The sequence below is a fragment of the Zootoca vivipara genome, chromosome 2 (assembly GCF_965207765.1).
Source record: "Zootoca vivipara chromosome 2, rZooViv2.hap1.1, whole genome shotgun sequence".
In the NCBI taxonomy this organism is placed as follows: Eukaryota; Metazoa; Chordata; class Lepidosauria; order Squamata; family Lacertidae; genus Zootoca; species Zootoca vivipara.
The window spans coordinates 8,157,718-8,179,618 of record NC_142584.1 but is presented as its reverse complement, the minus strand read 5'-3'; the positions used below and the strand labels follow the sequence as shown (position 1 = coordinate 8,179,618).

The window sequence follows — 21,901 nt, the reverse complement described above, 5'->3', positions numbered from 1 at the left end:
GAATCATTTTTTGAACCAAGGGCCAGTTGACGGAGCCAAAGCAGGTGGAGCAATGAATGTAAATGTTACCTTAGTATAGTAGGCTAGTTTCTGCAGTCACACACACTTCTTTGTCATCCATCCAGGCAAACCAAGAGGCATTACCAGAGTTTAAGGACATATTCCAGCCAGGAAGGTGCAGATTAGGGCTGGTGTGGGATCTGTTTGAGGTGGTGTAGCCAGGAGGGTGGGGCACTATGGGTCAGATAAGCCTGGAAGGCAACATTTGGCCCCTAGGCCTGTGGTTCCCACTTGTGCTTGAAAGTCTCTTGCTAGCCTTAGGGAGAAAGTGAGATTCTTGTAATACTGAATTTGTGATATTGAACGTGGCGAAAAGACTTCCGGGTTTGCCGACTTCAGAAGTCGAAACCTTTGGAAGTTGAGTCATTCGGATGTTGAGGTACCACTGTGTATGGTATGTACCAGACAAGTACAAGGTAACAGAGCCGGCCTCTCTCTTGTCAGATTGAAAATAAGTGTTTTGTGACAGCAGAGATAGCCAACATGGTGCCCTCCAGATGTTGGACTTAACTCCCATCAGCCCCCGTGGGCTAGGGATGATGGGAATTGTTGTCCAGCAACATCTGGAGGTCACATGTTGCCTGCCCCTCTCTTTCAGTGTGGCTAGGTGGAGAGGATGCTAGTGGCACATTGCATGATGCTAGATTGTTATTACTGGTATATTTCCTCTTAGCTCCTCTTTCTCACCAGCACTTGCAGTGGGAAGCTAGACTCTACCAATGACACAGCACATCCCCTAATAGTTGAGTAGACCACAGTGGCGCTGGAGTTGGGGAAGGCAAAGCGGCCCGACAATGTAGTAGGTGTTAGTGTGCTTAAATCCCGTACCTGGTCCCCAAAACTAGAGCTTTCTGCACATGACTGTAAGCAATCATTGCAGAACTACAAGCCCCGGCATTCCCTGAGGTCACAGGCAGGATGGAATGAGTTATTGAGGACAGTGAAGCTGGATTTTAATGTTTGCAATACAGGTATGCACTCTACAAGGCCCAATTCAAAACAGAACAGCCAGCCATCGCGTGGCTCCTTAATTTACATCAAGCGCAACCGATAGCAGAGACGGCTGTTGCCTGTGGATCTTCTGAAATTCAGTTCTGCCTGCTTCATTTGAGTTGGTTTTCTCACCACTGTAGACTTGCAATGGTGAAGCCCTTTTGTTGTTGTTGTTTTTAAGTCCCTGGACAACAGCAGCCTTGAGTAAAAGATACGAAACCAACCTTCAAAGCGCAATTTAGGCACAAACGTGATACATAAGGCAGCTCCCTTCGCAGGCTCAGCTGCTTCTGACTAGGGGTCCTGCCCCCAAATCAATAGGAATTGAGTGCGGGTGTCGCCTTTTCAATCTCGAGAAATGCTTATTCTTCAGAAAAGCCCCTTCTCTTTCTTCATGTTGAGTTGCTTCCACGGGGGGAGAGCAGCAAACTCTTCCCTGGGGATCCCAAAGACTTGGAGGAAGTCTTGTGCTGACAGGAAATTCTGTTGATGAGGGGGGAAAGACCACAATAACTAGATGAGTACCGTAAATGAAAGATAGGATTTGAGCAGCGAGTGAACACAATGGGGTCCCACTCTAGGTCACGTTAGCACAAGAGGATCCAAGAAAGAAAGTTAATTGTGATGAATTGCTTTTGGCCGTAGTCTTCACACACATCCGCTGAGGTGGAAAACCTACTTCTGAATGTGGAACGTCAGACTGCAAGTGTTTGGGGTGAGGGGATTGAATGCTCCACTTTAGCAAACGAATGAATTAGGTAGATTTACCTCTAGATCAGGCATCCCCAAACTTCGGCCCTCCAGATGTTTTGGACTACAATTCCCATCATCCCTGACCACTGGTCCTGTTAGCTAGGGATCATGGGAGTTGTAGGCCAAAACATCTGGAGGGCCGCAGTTTGGGGATGCCTGTTCTAGATATTCCCACACATGAAATTTTATTATTTATTCATCAATTTATGTGCATGGTCATTTTACAGAGTACGACGATAGGCCCCTGCCCCAACCAGCTTACAATCTAAAATTAAACACGGGAAATAGAGGGGAGTGGGTTAACAGGCCGAGTTACAGTTGGGCATAAGAATCCTTCCCCCTGACATGCTGGTTTTCTGTGCGAAGGGGGTTTATTTTTTGTTTCGTTTTATATGAAGACACATTTAGTCCTGCAAGTCCCTATCTGCAGTCTGAAGTGGTACAGCCTCTTCATCTTCTATTTGTGAGAGTGGTTCTAACTTCAGCTATACTGGAGTCTGGCCGTGTTTCAAGCCTTCAGCAATTTCGCCAGGTATAGCCCGTGCCATTTGAAGCCTGCCTCTGCAGCCAAGAGGACTGGGAACTTACCTTTTAAAGCAGGGGTCCCCAAACTAAAGGCCCGGGGGCCAGATGCGGCCCATTCGCCTTCTAAATCCGGCCCACGGACGGTCCAGGAATCAGCATGTTTTACATGAGTAGAATGTGTCCTTTTATTTAAAACCCATCTCTGGGTTATTTGTGGGGCATAGGAATTCGTTCATATTTTTTTAAAAAAATATAGTCCGGCCCCCCCACGAGCTCTGAGGGACAGTGGACCAGCCCCTTGCTGAAAAAGTTTGCTGACCCCTGTTTTAAAGCTTAAGAATGAATTCTGCCCCAAATGCCAAAATGTATGTTTGCATGGCACAATCATTGGTAGCCCTAACAGGATGCATGTATGAATGAAATTTCCAGCCTGCTATTCCTAGGGTGGGATACACAGGTAGCAGCGTTTCCCAACCTGTGTATCGCAGACTTTTAGTGCTTTGGTGTTTTGTTTTTCTGTTGGAAGGCTCCAGTAAGCAGTGGCATATTTGCTCCCACTGTTGCTGCCTGCCAGCCACTTCCTTTAAAAAAAAAAAAAACACAGGGAAGAAAGGAAGGAGCAGCAGGGGGTATCCCTACATGCTCAAGCATGTGCCTTGGTGCTTAAGTAGTGCAGAACAGACCTCATGCTACGCTATGGACTGAAGGAACGTGAGGCTAAAGAGTCTAGATCAGGGGTCAGCAAACTTTTTCAGCAGGGGGCCGGTCCACTGTCCCTCAGACCTTGTGGGGGGCCAAACTATATTTTTTTGGGGGGGGGAAATGAATGAATTCCTGTGCCCCACAAATAACCCAGAGATGCATCCTAGATGTGCAAGTGTCTCTGCGTCCAGTCCCCGTGTCCGCGCTACTGCGCATGTGCCCCACGGACACAGAGATTTGACGCACACACACACACGCTCTCCCCACCCCTCTGCCTACCGTTTCCCTCGCAGTCCTCAGAAGAATCGCGGCCTTCTCCTGGGCGCCCGCTGGCCAGCTGGGCTCAGCGGAGCGCCTCGACGAAGCGGCGGCCGTGGGAGGGGCCAGCCGGCCCCCCCACGTGCTGCCGCCGCCGAAAAAGGCTGAATGTTCTAGCGCCCGTTTAGTAAACGGGCTGAATGACACTAGTTTTAAATAAAAGGACACATTCTACTCATGTAAAAACACCAGGCAGGCCACACAAATAACCCAGAGATGCATTTTAAATAAAAAGACACATTCTACTCATGTAAAACCATGCTGATTCCCGGACCGTCCGCGGGCCGGATTTAGAAGGCGATTCGGCCCCCCGGCCTTAGTTTGGGGACCCCTGGTCTAGATGGGTGAAAGCCTAGCAACCCACAGGAATGCCAACTTGAGTTCCATGACGGAAGAAAGCCGGGATATAAGTGCAGGGAAACAAATAAACAACTCACCTCCTTCTTAGCAGGATCCACATCTTCTGGTAGCTCATCCTGGCTGGACAGCAGGACCTCTAGAGGGTAGGTAGGGCAGTTGCTGCTTTCCAAGGTCCCAGGCCTTGGAGTGAGCGACGCACCATTCAGATCCTGAGCAGAAAAAGGAGCAGGTTTTTAAAAACGCCATCTGTAGAAGCAGACCCTATACAGTGGTGCCTTGGAAGTCCGTTCGACTTCCAAAACGTTCAGAAACCAAGGTGTGGCTTCCGATTGGCCGCAGGGAGCTCCTGCAGCCAATCGGAAGCAGCTTTGGACGTCTGGGTTCCAAAGAATGTTCACAAACTACTGGAACGCTCGCTTCCAGGTTTGGGAGCCAAAATGTTCAACTCGCAAGGTGTTCGGGATCCAAGGTATGACTGTACAGGCTTCTTATATACAGAAATTTAATAAATATAATAGAGACATTTAATTAATAAATAATTTCTATGTTTATGAGGAAGCAAAACTGGAAGCACTTTTAAGACTAGGACCCCAGAGAAATCCACCTCCTGTGCTTTTGTGCAATTCACTGCACAGGAGAGGATGAGTAACTCGGCTGTTTCTCTCTGGTTTGGGGGGGGAGAATGAATGGCAGGAGTAGTGAACCTTGCAGACACACAGTGGGCAGGGTCCTCTGTGGGTGGGAATATTGGGCTTGGGGGAAGCCTTCAATTATTTAACAAATTTCTCATCCTCTGGTCACGGCACACTACTTTAGAAAGCCACCAGTGTACCAAAAGTACTGGTTTATTATGGGATTGCAGAGGAATAAAGGCATCGGGGTTTTCCTTTCCTCGGCCATGATGTTGCTGGAGGTGCAGTAGAAGGCAGAATTTTAGCTCAGTTTTGACTGTGTCCAACAGAGAACTCACGCCTTGCATGCAGAAAGTCCCAGATATTAATTTTTGTTTCCTAACCAACAGACAATGTGAAATACTCCCTTCCTGAGACACTAGTTGTAGCCAGTCCTAGTCTTACCCAGAGTAGTTCCATTGAAATTAACCAACATGGCTAACTTAGGCACATTAAGTTCAGTGGGTCTACTCTAAGCAAAGCTGGCTGCAACCTAGAACTTCTATCCAGCCTAGATCTAGGGTGGGGAACCTCAGGCCCAGAGGGAAAATGTGGTCCCAGGCCACCACCCCTCTCAGCCCTGCTCCACACCCTCCTTGAGCACATTTGCCGGGCTGGAAAGTTTATTTGAACAGTCATAATGTCCCCTCTTTGCCTAAATAGAAGGTGCATGTCCCAAACAGAAGACTCTGACTTTTTCACAGCTGGGATGTTGTGTGCTGTAGAGAGGTAAAAGTCATATCTGTTCCCCCACCCGCTTTTTTTTCATGATTTCCTACCCATGAAATAGATAACACAGGGTTAGATTGGACAAACAACATGATCTGGTAGTTTTCTAGCTTCTTACGCACGCAGATTTCTCCCCCTGCTTAGCCATTGACCCCGTTTCTCACTGGGGAAACTGAAGCGTCAACTTACAGCCGTGATTCTGACAATGTTGGTGGCATCTCCCAGTTCCTTCTTCAGCTGTTCATATGTCTTTCCTTCCTGCAAGGGTTCAAAAAAACCACTTACCTATAATAAGGTTATGGCACCATAGCACCTTACTGTGCTAGAAACAGGGTTTTATTCCCAAGCATTTCTCCCCAAGACCTGTTTTGAATTGAGTTGCAACCAATTTTTGGAAAAACGTGGAGAACTAAGATGACCTGCTTGCATATTCTTATCACGAATTCAATAGAACTTAGAGTAGGCATGGTTAAGACTGCAGTCAATGCATTGATCTTCTACATCTATAGCCTGGATATTCTCAAAGGCGCTCAGGGTGTTATGAATTAGGTTTAGCTGACACCCAGTATCCAGTGGTTCACCGTGGATAATCAACAGTGTACAAATTGAATGCCTGCCAAAATCAAAACAACAAAACAATCCCCAAAGGGTGCTTGCAAAGCACTTAGATTTTGAATGTTACAGTAAAATATCACAATCAAAATTTATATGAAAAATTCCACATTCAAAAACTTAATTGACAAAACTGGACATACCTGCAGATTTCAAATATTTGTCAGTATTTGTTTCAGCAAATGACCCAACTTACTCTATTTATTTCAAAAAGGGGATGTGACACTCTCTGTCAATTTGGCACATGGGATGAAATTCAACATCACACTGTCAAATCATTCTGTCACCGCAAACCTTTCAGTTTCCAGACACTGTGCTGGGGGTTCTCCTGACTGCCTCAGAGCCCATTTCAGGGGGTGCATTTGGGGGGGGGGAGAAGCCCTATTGTGTAAGTGGAAGTTGTCGCACAGGCCTCCGCTGACCAAACTCATTTGTTGAATTTCACTCATGATACAGTATAAATCGCCCCCAGATCTCTAGAAGACAAAAGCAATTTGGTTCAGGCATGGTTTCCACTTACACTCCACCGATATGGGTCCCAAGCCAGGAACCAGCCTGTGAAGTTGGGCGGCTCAAAACCTTGCTTGATTATGAGGATGGGGGTGTCGGTCTCCTTCCCACTGGGGTGGGTCTGCAGGTATTCCTGAGCCATCGTCAATGCCTCCTTCCTCTCTGTTTCGTTGGCTTCTTTGCCAATCCATAGGAAAATCTGGGGAAAGAGAAGAGAACGATGGATGATTCAGAAGTTGCTCGTTCGAGCAACAGGGAGCATTAGAGTGGGGGAACCTGCGTTCTCCAGATGTTGTTGGGCTACAACTCTTGACAATGGACCATTGCCCTGCTGGCTGGGACTGATGGGAATTAGAGTCCAATGACAGCCACCCCTAGCTCAGAACTAGGGGTCAGAACTAGAAAGCTTTTCTGAAACCAGACTGTAGTGATTACAGGCAAAAGTTGATGCGACTGTGCAGGACGACACGGTATCTTTCCTGATCATAGTAGATAAAAGGAGCACGCAGAGACTGAGCTCTGCTCCCATTCAGAGGTCTAGATTTAGTCTAAGGTCACCCCTTGCTCATAATGTACAGCTGCCCTGGGAGAAAACTAGGGAAACGTTAGTTTGGTTTTGACTGTAAGGATATTCCCAGGTGCCACAGAAGGCTTGGGGGACAACACCAGTAAGGAAGCTAAACCAGGACAAGCAGAGAAACTCCTGATTCCATCCTGATAGGCAGCTAAGTTAAGTGACTAAACCATATAATGGCATTATTCACAGACTATGGCAGTCGAAAGGCTCCTTCAAACTCAGAACTCCTAACAATAGGGCAGTTAGATGCTGAAGGGGAGCAAAGCAATTGTGTCAGGAGCTGCATCCTATTGTCTATCTCCATATTATCAGTGGCATTAGGGGGAAAGAACCAGTCCTGGCTATTGTGGCTTATAACCATTAGCAGACATCCTTCATGAAGCAATTTTTGCATTTCTATAGTTCTTTTGCTAGTCCTAGAAACTTAGTACACTCTCGTGTGTGGGGGGGGATGTATTTTGGAGCTCATTTATTCTGCCTTAGAACCAAACTTACTGCCTTTGCCTTCTGCTAAGCCTTTCCAAACTACAATATTTTTAAGGCACTGCTAGCCTCCAATGCGCCCCCCCTCCCTGCTCTGCAGAGTAATCAGACCTCCAAGAGGCTGCCTTGTACTCCTTAACACTCAAAATAGAGTGAAAGAATTACAGGAAGTAGCCAGAGACTTTAAATCATAGAATCATAGAGTTGGAAGAGACCACAAGGGCCATCCAGTCCAACCCCCTGCCAAGCGGGAAACACCATCAAAGCATTCTTGACATATGGCCGTCAAGCCTCCGCTTAAAGACCTCCAAAGGAGGAGACTCCACCACACTTCTTGCCAGCAAATTCCACTGTCGAACAGCTCTTACTGTCAGGAGGTTCTTCCTAATGTTTAGGTGGAATCTTCTTTCTTGTAGTTTGAATCCATTGCTCCGTGTCCGCTTCTCTGGAGCAGCAGAAAACAACCTTTCACCCTCTTCTATATGACATCCTTTTATATATTTGAACATGGCTATCATATCACCCCTTAACCTTCTCTTCTCCAGGCTAAACATACCCAGCTCCCTAAGCCGTTCCTCATAAGGCATTGTTTCCAAGCCTTTGACCATTTTGGTTGCCCTCCTCTGGACACGTTCCAGCTTGTCTGTATCCTTCTTGAACTTTAGTGCCCAGAACTGGACACAGTACTCCAGGTGAGGTCTGATCAGAGCAGAATACAGTGTTACTATTACTTCCCTTGATCTAGACGCTATACTCCTATTGATGCAGCCCAGAATTGCATTGGCTTTTTTAGCTGCTGCATCACACTGTTGACTCATGTCAAGTTTGTGGTCTACCAGGACTCCTAGATCCTTTTCACATGTACTGCTCTCAATCCAGGTGTCTCCCACCCTGTATTTGTGCCTTTGATATATTTTTTGCCCAAGTGTAGTACTTTACATTTCACCTTGTTAAAATTCATCTTGTTTGCTTTAGCCCAGATGTCTAATCTGTTAAGTTCATTCTGAAGTGTGATTCTGTCCTCTGGGGTATTAGCCACCCCTCCCAATTTGGTGTCATCTGCAAACTTGCTCAGGATGCCCTCAAGTCCATCATCCAAGTCATTGATAAAGATGTTGAATAAGACTGGGCCCAAGACAGAACCCTGTGGCACCCCACTAGTCACTACTCTCCAGGATGAAGAGGAGCCATTGATGAGCACCCTTTGGGTTCGGTCAGTCAGCCAGTTACAAATCCACTGAATGGTAGCATTGTCTAGCCCGCATTTTACCAGCTTCTTTACAAGAATATCATGGGGCACAGCCCCCATAGAATGAGAGGCTTAGAAATTCAGGACAGTACGGTACTTCAGACTTCCCTGCCCCAGCCTCACCTGGTCCCAGGTATCCAGCATCATCACATCACTTTCACTGAGGTCATCTTGGGTAAAGTCTGTGATCTCGATGGCTACAAAGTATCCAGTCTTGTTGGAGCATTCAAAGAGCCGTGGAGGGTAATCAGGGACCTCCTCTTGCAGCCTGTAAGAAAAGAGACTTTGAAAAAGCCCTTTTTAGGTCTCACTTCCAATGTGCTTTTAAGGATGTGCAGATGTGCAGATGTCTCTGCAAAAAGCAGAGACATCACCTTGCCGACAAAGGTCCGTATAGTTAAAGCTATGGTTTTCCCAGTAGTGATGTATGGAAGTGAGAGCTGGACCATAAAGAAGGCTGATCGCCGAAGAATTGATGCTTTTGAATTATTATTATTTTTTTAAAATATTTTTATTAATTTTCCAATTAAAACCAATTATATCACATTCAATATTTCAAATTATACACATATATATATCAATCCAACCGAATGTTATGCCAAATCATCTAAAGAATTTTTTATTTGGGTTCCCATGCTTCAAGAAATTGGGAATTCCTCGCAACCGTCCACTGCCGTCTTTTTTCTAAAGTTCAAATCGTCCTCCAAGTTCATAATAATCCAGATCTTCCCCTTACAGTCACATAGATGTTTTCCACTCAACCGGTTGTTTCCCAGCTGCTGAGATAAATATCAAACAAAGTTTCACAGATGTTCTTTCTCCTGTGTGAGTTAATCAGTCCAGCCTCCCCATAAATCTTCTTAGTGGAGCTCCCTGTTGCGTCGAAGCAGCTCGAAGCAGCGCCATCTTGAAAAGCTCAAATCACTTTCGATTTCTCTCATAGCTATGAAGATTTACGATCTTTATAGAATTTACAGCTTTTCCAGGCAGGAGACCCAAACATCAAACCATAAACTCTTGGTAAATTAATGGATCTCCTTGCCCTATAGCTGAACTTAGCTTCAGGTCGCTGCTCCAATTTAAAGTGCGTCACAGATCATAAATCCTCCGAACGCGTCCAGAACTCCTTCCGTCCGACTAGGGGGGGGGCTTTTCTCATCGGCAACTCCACATCTTTTAAAAAATATGCTCAGTAACAACAGTTATAAAGTTCAACTCACACAGTCTTTTGCTTCTCTTTCACTCCAAACAAGCCAGGACATCGCGTCCGGGAAGGTACGAGGCAACATATATGAAAATAAAAATAAAAACTCACTTCCCTTATCGCTCCGTCCCCATCAATCCTTCTTCCAGATGTAGTACAGCCTTTGACTCCTCTCCCTCAGCAGCATAAATTTCTCAGCAGTAAACAGCGCTTCTTCCCCTCCTTCTGAAGTATGTCCATAGATTTAAGCCTAATTATCTTCTTTAACCATGGAAATCCCCGCCATGCAGATTAGCGTCCGGGAGTCCTGGCCCTCGTAAGTGCTTTTCAGCCCAAGCTCCCCCCACTCCATAAACAGTCGGAGTGGGTCTGGGGGCATCGCGGGCCAGCGGCCCCTCTCCGTAACCCCCGGAGAGGGTAGGGGGTTGCCATTTACTCCCCTAGCAACCGCCAAATTCCTTACGAAGGTCAGAGAGATGGAAAACAGGTCCGCCATTCCTGCCGGCGGAAACCGGAACCCGATGCTTTTGAATTATGGTGCTGGAGGAGACTCTTGAGAGTCCCATGGACTGCAAGAAGATCAAACCTATCCATTCTTCAGGAAATCAGCCCTGAGTGCTCCCTGGAAGGACAGATCGTGAAGCTGAGGCTCCAATACTTTGGCCACCTCATGAGAAGAGAAGAATCCTTGGAAAAGACCCTGATGTTGGGAAAGATTGAGGGCACTAGGAGAAGGGGACGACAGAGGACGAGATGGTTGGACAGTGTTCTCGAAGCTACGAACATGAGTTTGACCAAACTGAGGGAGGCAGTGCAAGACAGGAGTGCCTGGCGTGCTATGGTCCATGGGGTCACAAAGAGTCGGACACGACTAAACGACTAAACAACAACAACAGATGTGGACCAAGAGCAGCTGGCCCTGTTATTAATCCCTTTCTTTATTATTTTAATTTTACTTGCTTCTCTGCTGCCCTTCAACATAGCATATTGCCAAGGTGAATTACGCCTGCCATTAACAATCAATGCACAAACTTTATGATGCAAAAGTATTTTAGCATTGTAATAAAAAAAACTAGCAGCAGTAAAAATAATTACAACCCAACAGTGTTTTTTTAGTTAGCTTTTTTTCAAAAAAAAAAAAAGCCTTATCAAAGCATAATATATATTTTTTAAGGCTTGGCTTGTTGAAAAGCTCTTGGAAGTAGGCGCTAAGTCTACCTCTCTAGATAATTCTTCATCTGTGATTCCTGCATTGCAGGGAATTTTGCTAGATGACCCTTTGGGGGTCCCTTCTAACTCTACAATTCTGGGGTGCTAATGTTGGGAACAGAAGGTGCTTTCAGGTGGGTGTCATTTGAACATGGCTATCATATCACCCCTTAATCTTTTCTCCAGGCCAAACATACCCAGCTCCCTAAGCCGTTCCTCATAAGGCATCATTTCCAGGCCTTTGACCATTTGGGTTGCCCTCCTCTGGACACGTTCCAGCTCGTCAGTATCCTTCTTGAACTGTGGTGCCCAGAACCGGACACAGTACTCCAGGTGAGGTCTGACCAGAGCAGAATACAGTGGTACTATTACTTCCCTTGATCAGTGTTTCTCAACCTTTTTTGGGCCACGGCACACTTGTTCCGTGAAAAAAATCACGAGGCACACCACCATTTAAAAAGTTAAAAAAATTAACTCTGTGCCGCCCTATATTAAAATTATGACTGTAAGAAACACTTGCCAAATATTGCTTTCCGGCGGGTCAGTGTTGAATATTGGCGGCCGCCAGGCACGTGACAATGCAAATCGCCCTTCTCGTCACCGCACGTCGCGGCACACCAGCCAGCGTCTCGCGGCACACTAGTGTGCCGCGGAACAGCGGTTGAGAAATGCTGCCCTTGATTTAGATGCTATACTCCTATTGATGCAGCTTGGAATTGCATTGGCTTTTTAAGCTGCTGCATCACACTGTTGACTCATGTCAAGTTTGTGGTCTACCAAGACTCCTAGATCCTTTTCACATGTACTGCTCTCAAGCCAGGTGTCTCCCATCCTGTATTTGTGCCTTTCATTTTTTTCTGTCCCCCCAAGTGTAGTACTTTACATTTCTCCCTGTTGAAATTCATCTTGTTTGCTTCGGCCCAGTTGTCTAATCTGTTAATTGATCCCATAATCTGTTTATTATGGGATCAACGCATGCAAGTTTCTCACAGCATCCATATGATATCATTAGTATCAGAATACCAACCCATATCCCCCCCCCCCCTGCCCCATTTAATCCAGATTCACCCTTCCTGGGGAAAATCTGGTAAGTGATATCCAAACACCTGCTTGCAATATTTAAGCCCCCTGCCTAGTAGCAAGTACAAGAGTTTAGGGACAGGGTGCAAGTACCTTTTCTCACTTGCATAGGGGGCTTTGCCTCCAAGCAGCTCCCAAAACTCGGGGGGCTCCTGCCCTTCCGTTACCATCTCCTGAATCCCGTTGCAAAGGGTGGTGGCCAGCTCCTTGGCCATTTCCCGTTCATCGCCACTGGAACCCTGGTATGAAAACCCACATAGGTAAAACGGTGAAAGTGGAACGGCAGCTTGCTGACACACATCCAGATGGGCTACCAAACAATCTTGAAAGATTCTGGTGTAAGGGGACACCGGCAGTCATGCCTTGACAAGGCACCAAACATTCCCCCCCCCCCCGAGCAATCTGGGCAGTACAAGCCTTAGGTACTTCTGCACTTGCAGCTAGAAGTCAACAATCTTGCCCCTCTCCCATAAAAAGGGCAGCACAGGCTGTGTTTGCACGTAATACTAAACCCTGGTTTAGCATTGTAAGAACAAGCTGTAGCAAGCCTCGGGGTCACGCGCGTCCCACTCTTCTGATGTGACTGGTTTCGTCAAACCATAGTTAGGATTAACCCTGGTTTGCCTGGGTTGTGACATCACACAAAGCAGCATTTAATCTAAAGTGGAAGCAAAAGCTTCCCCCTCTTCTGACATGACTGGTTTCGTCAAACCATAGTTAAGATTAACCCTGGTTTGCCTGGGTTGTGACATCACACAAAGCAGCATTTAATCTAAAGTGGAAGCAAAAGCTTCCAAATGAGACGTTTCTATTGTAGCCCAAGAGTTGCCATGGCTTGTCCTCATAAATGCAAATGCAGCCGCTGCAAGGAAATGTTCTAGGAATAGAAGAAGCTGCCTTATACAGAGTCAGCCCCCTGGTCCATCTGGCTTTGTATTGGCTACCCTGAACTGGATGACAGTAGCTCTCCAGGGGTTTTAGACAGGAGTCTTTTGTAAACCTAACTGGAGCTGCAGCAGATTGAATCTGGGACCTTGTGCATGCAAAACATGCGCTCTATCACCTCTGAGATATAGGTATGGTGCTCTTCCTCTGGAATTTGCTGCCCTAGGCAACTGCTGCGCTCTGCTTCATGATAATCCTAGTTCTGTGTTCAGTCCTGCACCAGGCTGGCCATGTGCACAAGTCAAGGGGCTTGTGACATCCTTTCTCTATTTAATTTTAAGCTGCTAATCACTATGTGCCAGAATCTGTACAACATACCATGGCTGAAATGCTTTCAAAATTTATTCCTACGTTAGTACATTTCCAAGCACAATTCAAACTGTTGGTGCTGACTTTTACAGCCCTAAATGGCCTCGGCCCAGTATAGCTGAAGGAACATATCCACCCCCATCATTCAGCTGGGTCCAGTGCCGAGGGACTTCTCGCAGTTCCCTCCCTATGAGAAGTGAGGTTACAGGGAACCAGGCAGAGGGCCTTCTTGGTGGTGGCACCTGCCCTGTGGAACACCCTCCCATCAGATGTCAAGGAAATAAACAACTATCTGACTTTTAGACTTTTAGAAGACATCTGAAGGCAATCCTGTTTAGAGAAATGTTTAATGATTGATGTTTAATTGTGTTTTTAATATTCTGTTGGGAGTCACCCAGATTGGCTGGGGAAACCCAGATGGGCAGGGTATAAATAAATAAATAGGTAAATAAATAAGTCACACATTTCCAAGTTATCTTTCACCACCACAAAAGACAGAGATTTGGGACTACTCTGCTGTTTCTAATGAAAGTTGAAGGTTCCCTCGTCACTGCAAGAAGCCCAAATTCTATACCAGACATTTGGTCTCACCAATATTTCTTTTCCTAATTCCAACACCCACCCGTCCATGTAAAAATCTTTCTGGCGGGATGCCCCTGTGGCGGCCTATTTGAAATGCAATGGATGGCGGGGTTCTGAATCCCCCCCCCACCCTCCTGCTTGGCTGCCCTCATCCCTGCCCCGAGCCATCTTTCCTAGCCTCACCTTGCCATACCACAAGTAATGGTCCGTCTGGGTCTTCAGCAGGAAGACATCGTTGGAATTGAGAGAGGCCGCCAGAGACGGCACTTCTACTGCCTTCGTGTTGGAGCTGTCCGTTCCACGGATCTGGAAGAGCCGCACTGGGGGTTCCGCTTCGCTTCCGCCTTTCCTGGATGTCCCGCCCTAAAGAGGAAGTGATGGAACGGCAGAACAACAAACCAACATCGCTGCTAACCTAACAACGCAACTGGAGTGATGCTGGGTACAATGGCACAGCTCACCTAAGTTTTGTTTATTATTATTATTATTATTATTATTATTATTATTATTATTATTATTATTATTATTAGATACATCAAAGAACAAAAGAACAAATGAATATAGAGATAAACACAATATTAATTACCAAAATATAAAACAAAAAATGGTCTTTGGCCTATAGACCAGACCTCCCACTATTCCTTGTTTCAATTATATGCTACTCGATGCCAGTATGCACTTTTATCATAGATTAACTAATTCTTAAATTATTTTAGATCTTGCTTTGGGCTACTACTGAACTTATTCAAATGCTGCACCAGAGTTTAAACTGTTATAATTATTTTGCAAATAAACTTTGAAGACCTCCCATTTTGAAACAAATGCCTGTTTTGGTTTGCTCTTTATTTTTTTCTGATAGGCTATCTAACTCTGCATATTCTGTCAGTTTTTGAATCCATTCATCAATAATGGGGATGTCACCACTCTTTCATTTTGTAGCAATAAGAACTCTAGCTGCTACTGTAGCATATAAAAAGATACCCTTCATTGAGTTTTTTCAACTTTCAGAAGATATTGCTTGCACGATAAGGGCTATGTTCTTTTTCTCTCCCCCCCCCCCCCCGCTTTTAAAAGGAAAGGTGGGAGAAAGGGGAAAACACGTCAAGTCAAACCTGGTGCCTGATGTTGCATGGTTGATGTGATTCCTGGAGTATCTAGGACTCCCCGCCACCCCCTTCCCTTTTTTTTACAGCAGGGATGATGGAGACAAGCTTCCATATTCATTCAAAGAAGGGAAGCTCCAACAAGGAATGAACTGTGATGTCACCCCATGCCCTTCCCATCTTGGCTGCTGAAAGCGACAAGAATAAGATCCAAGGACAGAGTGTTCCACTGAGATGTCAGGGAATCTGGGTTCTGGTCTCCTCCTTTGCTCCTGACTCTTGCCCCTCAGAATACATACCAGAAGGGCAAAAAGTTTGTCTTCAGGGAGAATCTGGCTGTGACTCACAATGGCCTTGAGCAGGGATGGGGAACCTGTGGCCCTACAGGTCCCATCACCCCCAACCACTGGGCTCAGGATTATGGGATATGGAGTCCCAACAATACCTGGAGGGCCCTGGGATCCTTGCTTCGAAGCTACAGCAATACTCTTAGCTGTAACAGGCCTGACGCCTGGGCAATTCAGTTTGTGATTTTCCATGGTGCTACTTAATCCTCCTCCATACCTCAAAGAAGACGAGCTTGCCTTTGAAGATGGCCAAGAAGTGGCGCGGTTCTTTGCCCATGCTCAGCCGCACCTGCACAGGCTCCCCGTCGAACTGCTGGTCCAGCTCCACTGCGTGGTAGGCTGAAGCCGCAAGCTCGTCCACCGTGGCATGGCGTCCCTGTTGAGTACAGTAATTTGAATTCACTGAAATTGTAAGTGCTTGTATGCATTGCTATGTGTTTAAATTTGATTGGTTGGCAACTGAATTCTATAGCGTTCTCTAGTGGTTCTCATGTGATGAGTTAAGGTTGGTCACATGGGAGGGATCTAGTGAAGGAGAGACTTCATTTTATGGGAAGCAAGATGACTGTGTTTTAGAATCCACTGTGAACACTGCTAAGTTGAATAGAGTGTTGGAGTGCTTCTTCTCTCCTTGAAAGAAAGAGAGTAGGTAAAATGGAGAGGGTAAATGTGGAAATCTCTCATAGGAGTTGCAAGGCATGGCCTAACTGAGAGAATTTTTAATAATTTTTAAATTTTAAATTTATAACCCTCCCATCTTGCTGGGTTTTGCCAGCCACTCTGGGCGGCTTACAACATGTATAAAAACACAACAGAGCATCAAACATTAAAAAACAAAATATCCTATACGAGCAACAAACAAGCCAATAAATCAATACAAACAAACAGCAGCAGCAGCAGCAATAATAATCAGTTTACAGTTATACCCAAATTAAAATAACTGCCAACCCCAACTAAACATTTAACCAACATCAACCTGACAAAAACAGAACAGGAACCAAAATTAGAATCGTTTAAAACATTTTAAAACCTTTTAGCTAGTTGCCCCAACCCAAGAGTTGTTCCAGCAATGTCCCTCCGGCCTCCCAGAAGCCTCTTTTAGGAAGGACACAAAGTGGCTTCAAATCAGTGCAAAGGTAAGTACAAATATGCATGCATGAATACAAGGGAATAATACAAAAATGAAATTAAAACAATAGCAACAACATAAAAAATAAATAAATGTAGGCCCATGCTTGGATGAGCATGCAACTGTAAACATTTTGTTTTAATTCATCTATAATTAACAGTTTCTGCAAGTAAAGTGTTTGAATGTTAAGAGTCTGGACACTGGTCTACTTTCAAAAGAAGGGTGTCAGTCATATATATGATTTGACCTTCTTAGCTGCACTTTCACTGCTATTATATTCAACAGCCCCTGAAGCACAGAGAGATCTAGCATGCGGTGAGTATAGCTGCATGTTACAGCCACGTTGAGTGAGGGTCTCCAACGTAGGCTCTCAGTAGCCATATTGGATTTAAGAAACCCAAGTACAGAACCTCACAGAGCCATGAAAGTTATTGGACGACTCTGAGCCAGTCAATCTCTCTCAATGTCATCCATCCAAAAGGGTTGTCCTGGGGGTAACACAAGTAAAACCTATGCATGTCAAGCTCTATGGCGGGAGGGATGTAGTTTGTTTCTCTGCTCTAAGGAGGAGCAGAGTGCAGGGACTTTGTGTGCCACATGCAGTTTGTGCCCCAGCTAATTTCCCTAACCATAGTTTACAACAGGCATAGGCAAACTCGGCCCTCCAGATGTTTTGGGACTACAACTCCCACCATCCCTGACCACTGGTCCTGTTAGCTAGGGATGATGGGAGTTGTAGTCCCAAAACATCTGGAGGGCCGAGTTTGCCTATGCCTGGTTTACAGCCACCATTACCTGTACGCCATGGACAACTGAAAGGAACGTTTGGTAGCAGCACCTAAGACTTCTGAAGCCAACTCCTCTGGGAAGTCAACAGAAACGGGGCCTTCCTCATTTTAAGCTCTTCACTTACCTGCCAAATGTACAAGATGTAATGGGGTTTCCTGTTGACCTCATAGGTGTACAGGACTAAGTAGCAGTCTCCACCGTAGAAGAATCCATGCCATCGATGGTCCACTGGCACCAGCTCCAGGTTCTCAACCCTCCAGACCTAGAGATAACAAAACAGAGGGTGGAACTAGATTTTATCTCAGCAAATGTGCAGTCATAACCTAGGGAATGGTTAATCAACCTATTTCTGGCCCACATTTGGGCATTTATCTGCTTTATATATATTAAAAAAAACGGCACACAAATTCGTATTTCAGTATGCATTTTATCAAAGACGATAGATTCAAATGCACATAATAAAAATGATTAGTGACGGTGGCATGCAAAAACACATAAAATTAGGGAGGAAATGCTTGCAAAAATATGGACAATAGTAAAAGCGGCATACAAATATTTATATATTTGGAGAAATTTGCACTAAAATGCTGGTGAGTTTTCATGAGGATTTTTTAAAAAAATGCAAATTGCTGCATTAAACGTGGAGAACTGAATTTAAGACTGGGAAAAAGGGAAGCCCAGAGAACCACAACTGACAGATCCTTTCATTGCTACCTTAACACTTGTTCTGCTGAGATTAATTGAAATGTATGGCAAGGGTGAGCAGGTGGAAGCAGCACATTATCCCTCTGGTGCTGGCACACCACTGATTCCCCCCTAAAAACATCCTCAGGGCTGCTTTTCAGACCAAGCTCACTCATAGTTTCACAAGCTGACATGGGAGCAGGCAGTGGCAATGGGGGAATTGAAAATAGCTGACAGTGGCATTTGCAAAGCAGAATCCGTGAGCATGGATAAGGATAAGCACCTCTTCTTCTGCGCACCAATTCCCCCCAAAAACACTGGACGAGTTATGCACAGCATCGGAATCCCTGTGTTTCCTTCATTACATCTGGTTCTGTACGCAAAGATACTTTTGAGCAGGCATACTGTAGATTTCACACTTCCAGCTCTTGTGACTTGTGAATGAACACAAAATAAATTCCAAGGAACATGAACTCCTAAGAGCTAAACAATCGCATTCTGTATCCAGATTATATGGTGCCAATTAAGACAACAATGCAGTTTTTCCTACTCTGAACATCTCTGGCTGCAGAATTGCCTTTTCCTGCCATAAAATGGCAATTATTATTTTTTTAAAAGACCTTTTGTAGAAACTCGGGGGAAAGGTGCACAAGCAATATGGTAGAAACATTACAGATGAATGCGATTCACATTCACAAACAGCCAGTTTTCAGCCGTTTGTTGCTAATGACTTCTAAGGCTTTGCAAATCCCCTCCTCTCCAGCTGATAAGCCTTAGGCTGCCAGACCCCTCTGTGTGACATCACAGCAGCTAAGCCAATGGCAGCCAAGGTGGCTGTGACTCGCCCAACCTCACTCCCAGTATCAGAGTCCCGCAATCATTCACTGCTAGTGCATACCGATCACCTCCATGCTAGTGTGATATTTTGGAAATATAAAAGAAGAGAAAAATATTGTATGCAAATGTACTCACTAGAGAGCCAACAAGAAATCCAGCTTCCATGCTGGGATTGGGGCTCATAGCTCTTACCTCCACTTTTCCTTCCCCGCTGTCTACCATTCTCTCCTGGGCTGCCAACTCTGGCCGGGCATGCAAGAGGGTGGCATCAAATTTTTCTTGGGCGACCTTGGCTGGAAAGGAAACATCTGTCAAAGGGAGGAAGCAGCTGGCCTCCACCAGACCAAGGTTTTGCCAAGTGGGGTCCCTTGGGCATGATCCCTTGGGCCTGGAGACAAGTACAAGGGTCGCAACGAGGCTAGGAGAAATTGCAACTTCTTGGCCATAATTGCTGAAAACCTAAAGATGCTAATCATCATAATAATGATAATAATAATAATTTATTATTTATACCCCGCCCATCCGGCTGGGTTTCCCCAGCCACTCTGGGCAGCTCCCAACAGAATATTAAAAACACGATAAAAGATCAAACATTAAAAACTTCCCTAAGCAGGGCTGCTTTCAGATGTCTTCTAAAAGTCAGATAGTTGCTTATTTCCTTGACATCTGATGGGAGGGCATTTCACAGGGTGGGCGCCACTACTGAGAAGGCCCTATGCCTGGTTCCCTGTAACTTCACTTCTCGTAGTGAGGGAACTTCCAGAAGGCCCTCAGAGCTGGACCTCAGTGTCCAGGCTGAATGATGGGGGCGGAGATGCTCCTTCAGGTATACTGTGCTGAGGCCGTTTAGGGCAGGCTTCCTCAAACTCGGCCCTCCAGGTGTTTTTTGGCCTACAACTCCCATGATCCCTATCTAGCAGGACCAGTGGTCAGGGATGATGGGAATTGTAGTCTCAAAACATCTGGAGGGCCAAGTTTGAAGGAGACTGGTTTAGCGCTTTAAAGGTCAGCACCAACACTGAATTGTGCTCAGAAACATACTGGGAGTAGGTCTTTCAGAACCGGTGCTATATGGTCTTGGCAGCCACTCCCAGACACCAGTCTAGCTGCCGCATTCTGGATTAGTTGTGGTTTCCAGGTCACCTTCAAAGGTAGCCCCACGTAGAGCGCATTGCAGTAGTCCAAGCGAGAGATAACTAGAGGATGCACCACTGGCTAGACAGTCTGCAGGCAGGTAGGGTCTCAGCCTGCGTACCAGATGGAGCTGGTAGACAGCTGCCCTGGACACAGAATTGGCCTGCACCTCCAGACCATAGCTGCCAAGTCTCCTGTATTCCCCGGGAAACCCCTGTTTTTCCAGCTGTTCCCAGCCGAACGGATTTTTTTGTTTTTCCCTGGTTTTTCTGGCGCGGTGGCCATTTTGGAACTGGGCGGAGCATGCTCAGAAGCGACTTTTGATGCTGCTTTGCCCAGTTCCAAAATGGGTGCAGCGCGACTTCTGGTGCGGCGGCCATTTTGGAACAGGGCAGAGCAGCATCAAAAGTCGCTTCTGAGCATGCTCCGCCCAGTTCCAAAATGGCTGCCACGCTACTTCCGGTCTTCTACCTCCGGTCCAGTCCCTTATTTCTCAGGCCCGAACTTGGCAGGTATGCGCCAGACAACGACAACTCGGAATGACAGAATACAAACCAGACCTGGCCTGAACCAGGGATGGAGAGGGGGGTGTCTATCTATGCGGCTCCTTGCCAATGGCCCAAAGGATCCAAGGCACAACTCTACACATCTTACCAATTTTGCCAACGTTGTAGGTTCTTCCTAGCCCCGCGGTCTGGTTCTGGACTGTCCATTTCTGGAACAGCTGCTTGAACATGGCTGACTCTGCCCCGTCGTGAACAGTTTCCAGGTTGGTGCTGGAGGGGTAGCCTTTCATCTGAACAAATTCCTGTCGCGAACAAGCAAGGAAGGAAGGATATGGCTTTGGCTCCTGCCTCTAGTGCAGGTTTCCTCTGCAGCCTTCAGCATGTTGCTACTGAAAGAGAGCCCGTGTGTGGCATTGGACTAGAAACTGGGGGACCACGCTTCAAATTCAAATTCCCAGCCACCATCTCTCAGCCTCATTCATCTCCTCTCAGGGTTGTTGTGAGGATAAAATTGGGAGTGAGAGAAGCACCTGTGCCACACTGAATTCCTTGGACTTAAAGGTGGGGACTTAAAAGTGAAAAATGGATTTACAGCACGGGCAGCGAAACTCAGGACTGCAGGCTAAATGTGGTTCTACAGCTTATTTTTTAAAAATCTGAGGGTGGGGGAAGAATAATAATCCCTTCCGTTTCTGCCAACAGGCCTGAAATAAGCCACAGCAACTGCATTCAGGCTGTTTTCTGGTTGTTTGACAACCATGTTAAGCAATTACTGGCAGCAGCAAGAGGAGGGGGCGGCTGGAAGGGAAGTTAGCACACCCTAACAAAACCTCCTTAAAGGCATCTTCCACATATCCTCTGAAAGGCTAAATAAGGATACAGGTAGTGACAATGACCGTTTCCCCAACATGAAAGGGGAGGCGCAATTTGCGCAGTCGCGTGCAGCCTCCCTGGTATCCCTGAGGCAGTTCTGGAGTTTGGAAGCTGGCACTGCCTACCTGAGGCTGGAGGCTTGAGTTGCCGCCCACTCAGTTAGCTGACCAATCCAGCCAAGGGGAGGCGTGCCAGGGGGATTGGCCAGGAGCCATTCCTGGGAAGGAGCCTCCGGATTCAGAGCTTTCCCACCCTCCACTCCCTAATTTTATGCTTGATTTGCAGGTTATTTACTTCCACAGGCTGCTTGCTTTACAGGTTTTTATTTCCACAGGCGTACACACATGCAGGCGCTGCTACGACCGGCTGCTGTTAAAGGGCAGGAAAGGAATTTCCCTGCATTGGCAGGTTTCGCCTTTCCCGTAGCAATTCGTCACAACTTTGGCGGATGCAGGCCTTGGGCGGAATCCTTTAGTCATTTACATAAAGGGGAGGGGCGTGGGGGCGGTGACCCCCCGCCCTGTTGCGGCGACGATAACAGGGTTCCCGTAAACGATGCACGGGGGGGGGGGGGATTTGGCGATGTGAATTGGCTGTTATTGCCCTCCCCTTCCAGCGGCGGCGATCG

The 21,901-nt window shown here is 46.3% G+C and overlaps 1 protein-coding gene across 3 annotated transcripts in view; it reads right to left on the bottom strand.

Annotated features, from left to right (window-relative positions):
* Nucleotides 1–996: 996 nt before the first annotated feature.
* The window catches only part of AVIL (advillin), a 38,598-nt gene continuing 17,693 nt past the window's right edge, over nt 997–21,901 (bottom strand). For all 3 annotated transcript variants that reach the window (XM_060272099.2, XM_088661249.1, XM_060272101.2), the window contains exons 10-20: nt 20,549–20,702; nt 18,953–19,053; nt 17,364–17,501; nt 15,539–15,697; nt 14,055–14,234; nt 12,129–12,274; nt 8,666–8,810; nt 6,244–6,432; nt 5,301–5,369; nt 3,789–3,920; nt 997–1,536 (exon numbers count right to left, since the gene is read on the bottom strand). In XM_060272099.2, coding sequence (XP_060128082.2) covers nt 1,423–1,536; nt 3,789–3,920; nt 5,301–5,369; nt 6,244–6,432; nt 8,666–8,810; nt 12,129–12,274; nt 14,055–14,234; nt 15,539–15,697; nt 17,364–17,501; nt 18,953–19,053; nt 20,549–20,702 — 1,527 coding nt within the window. In that variant the 3' untranslated portion in view covers nt 997–1,422. The remainder of the gene's footprint in view (nt 1,537–3,788; nt 3,921–5,300; nt 5,370–6,243; nt 6,433–8,665; nt 8,811–12,128; nt 12,275–14,054; nt 14,235–15,538; nt 15,698–17,363; nt 17,502–18,952; nt 19,054–20,548; nt 20,703–21,901) is intronic.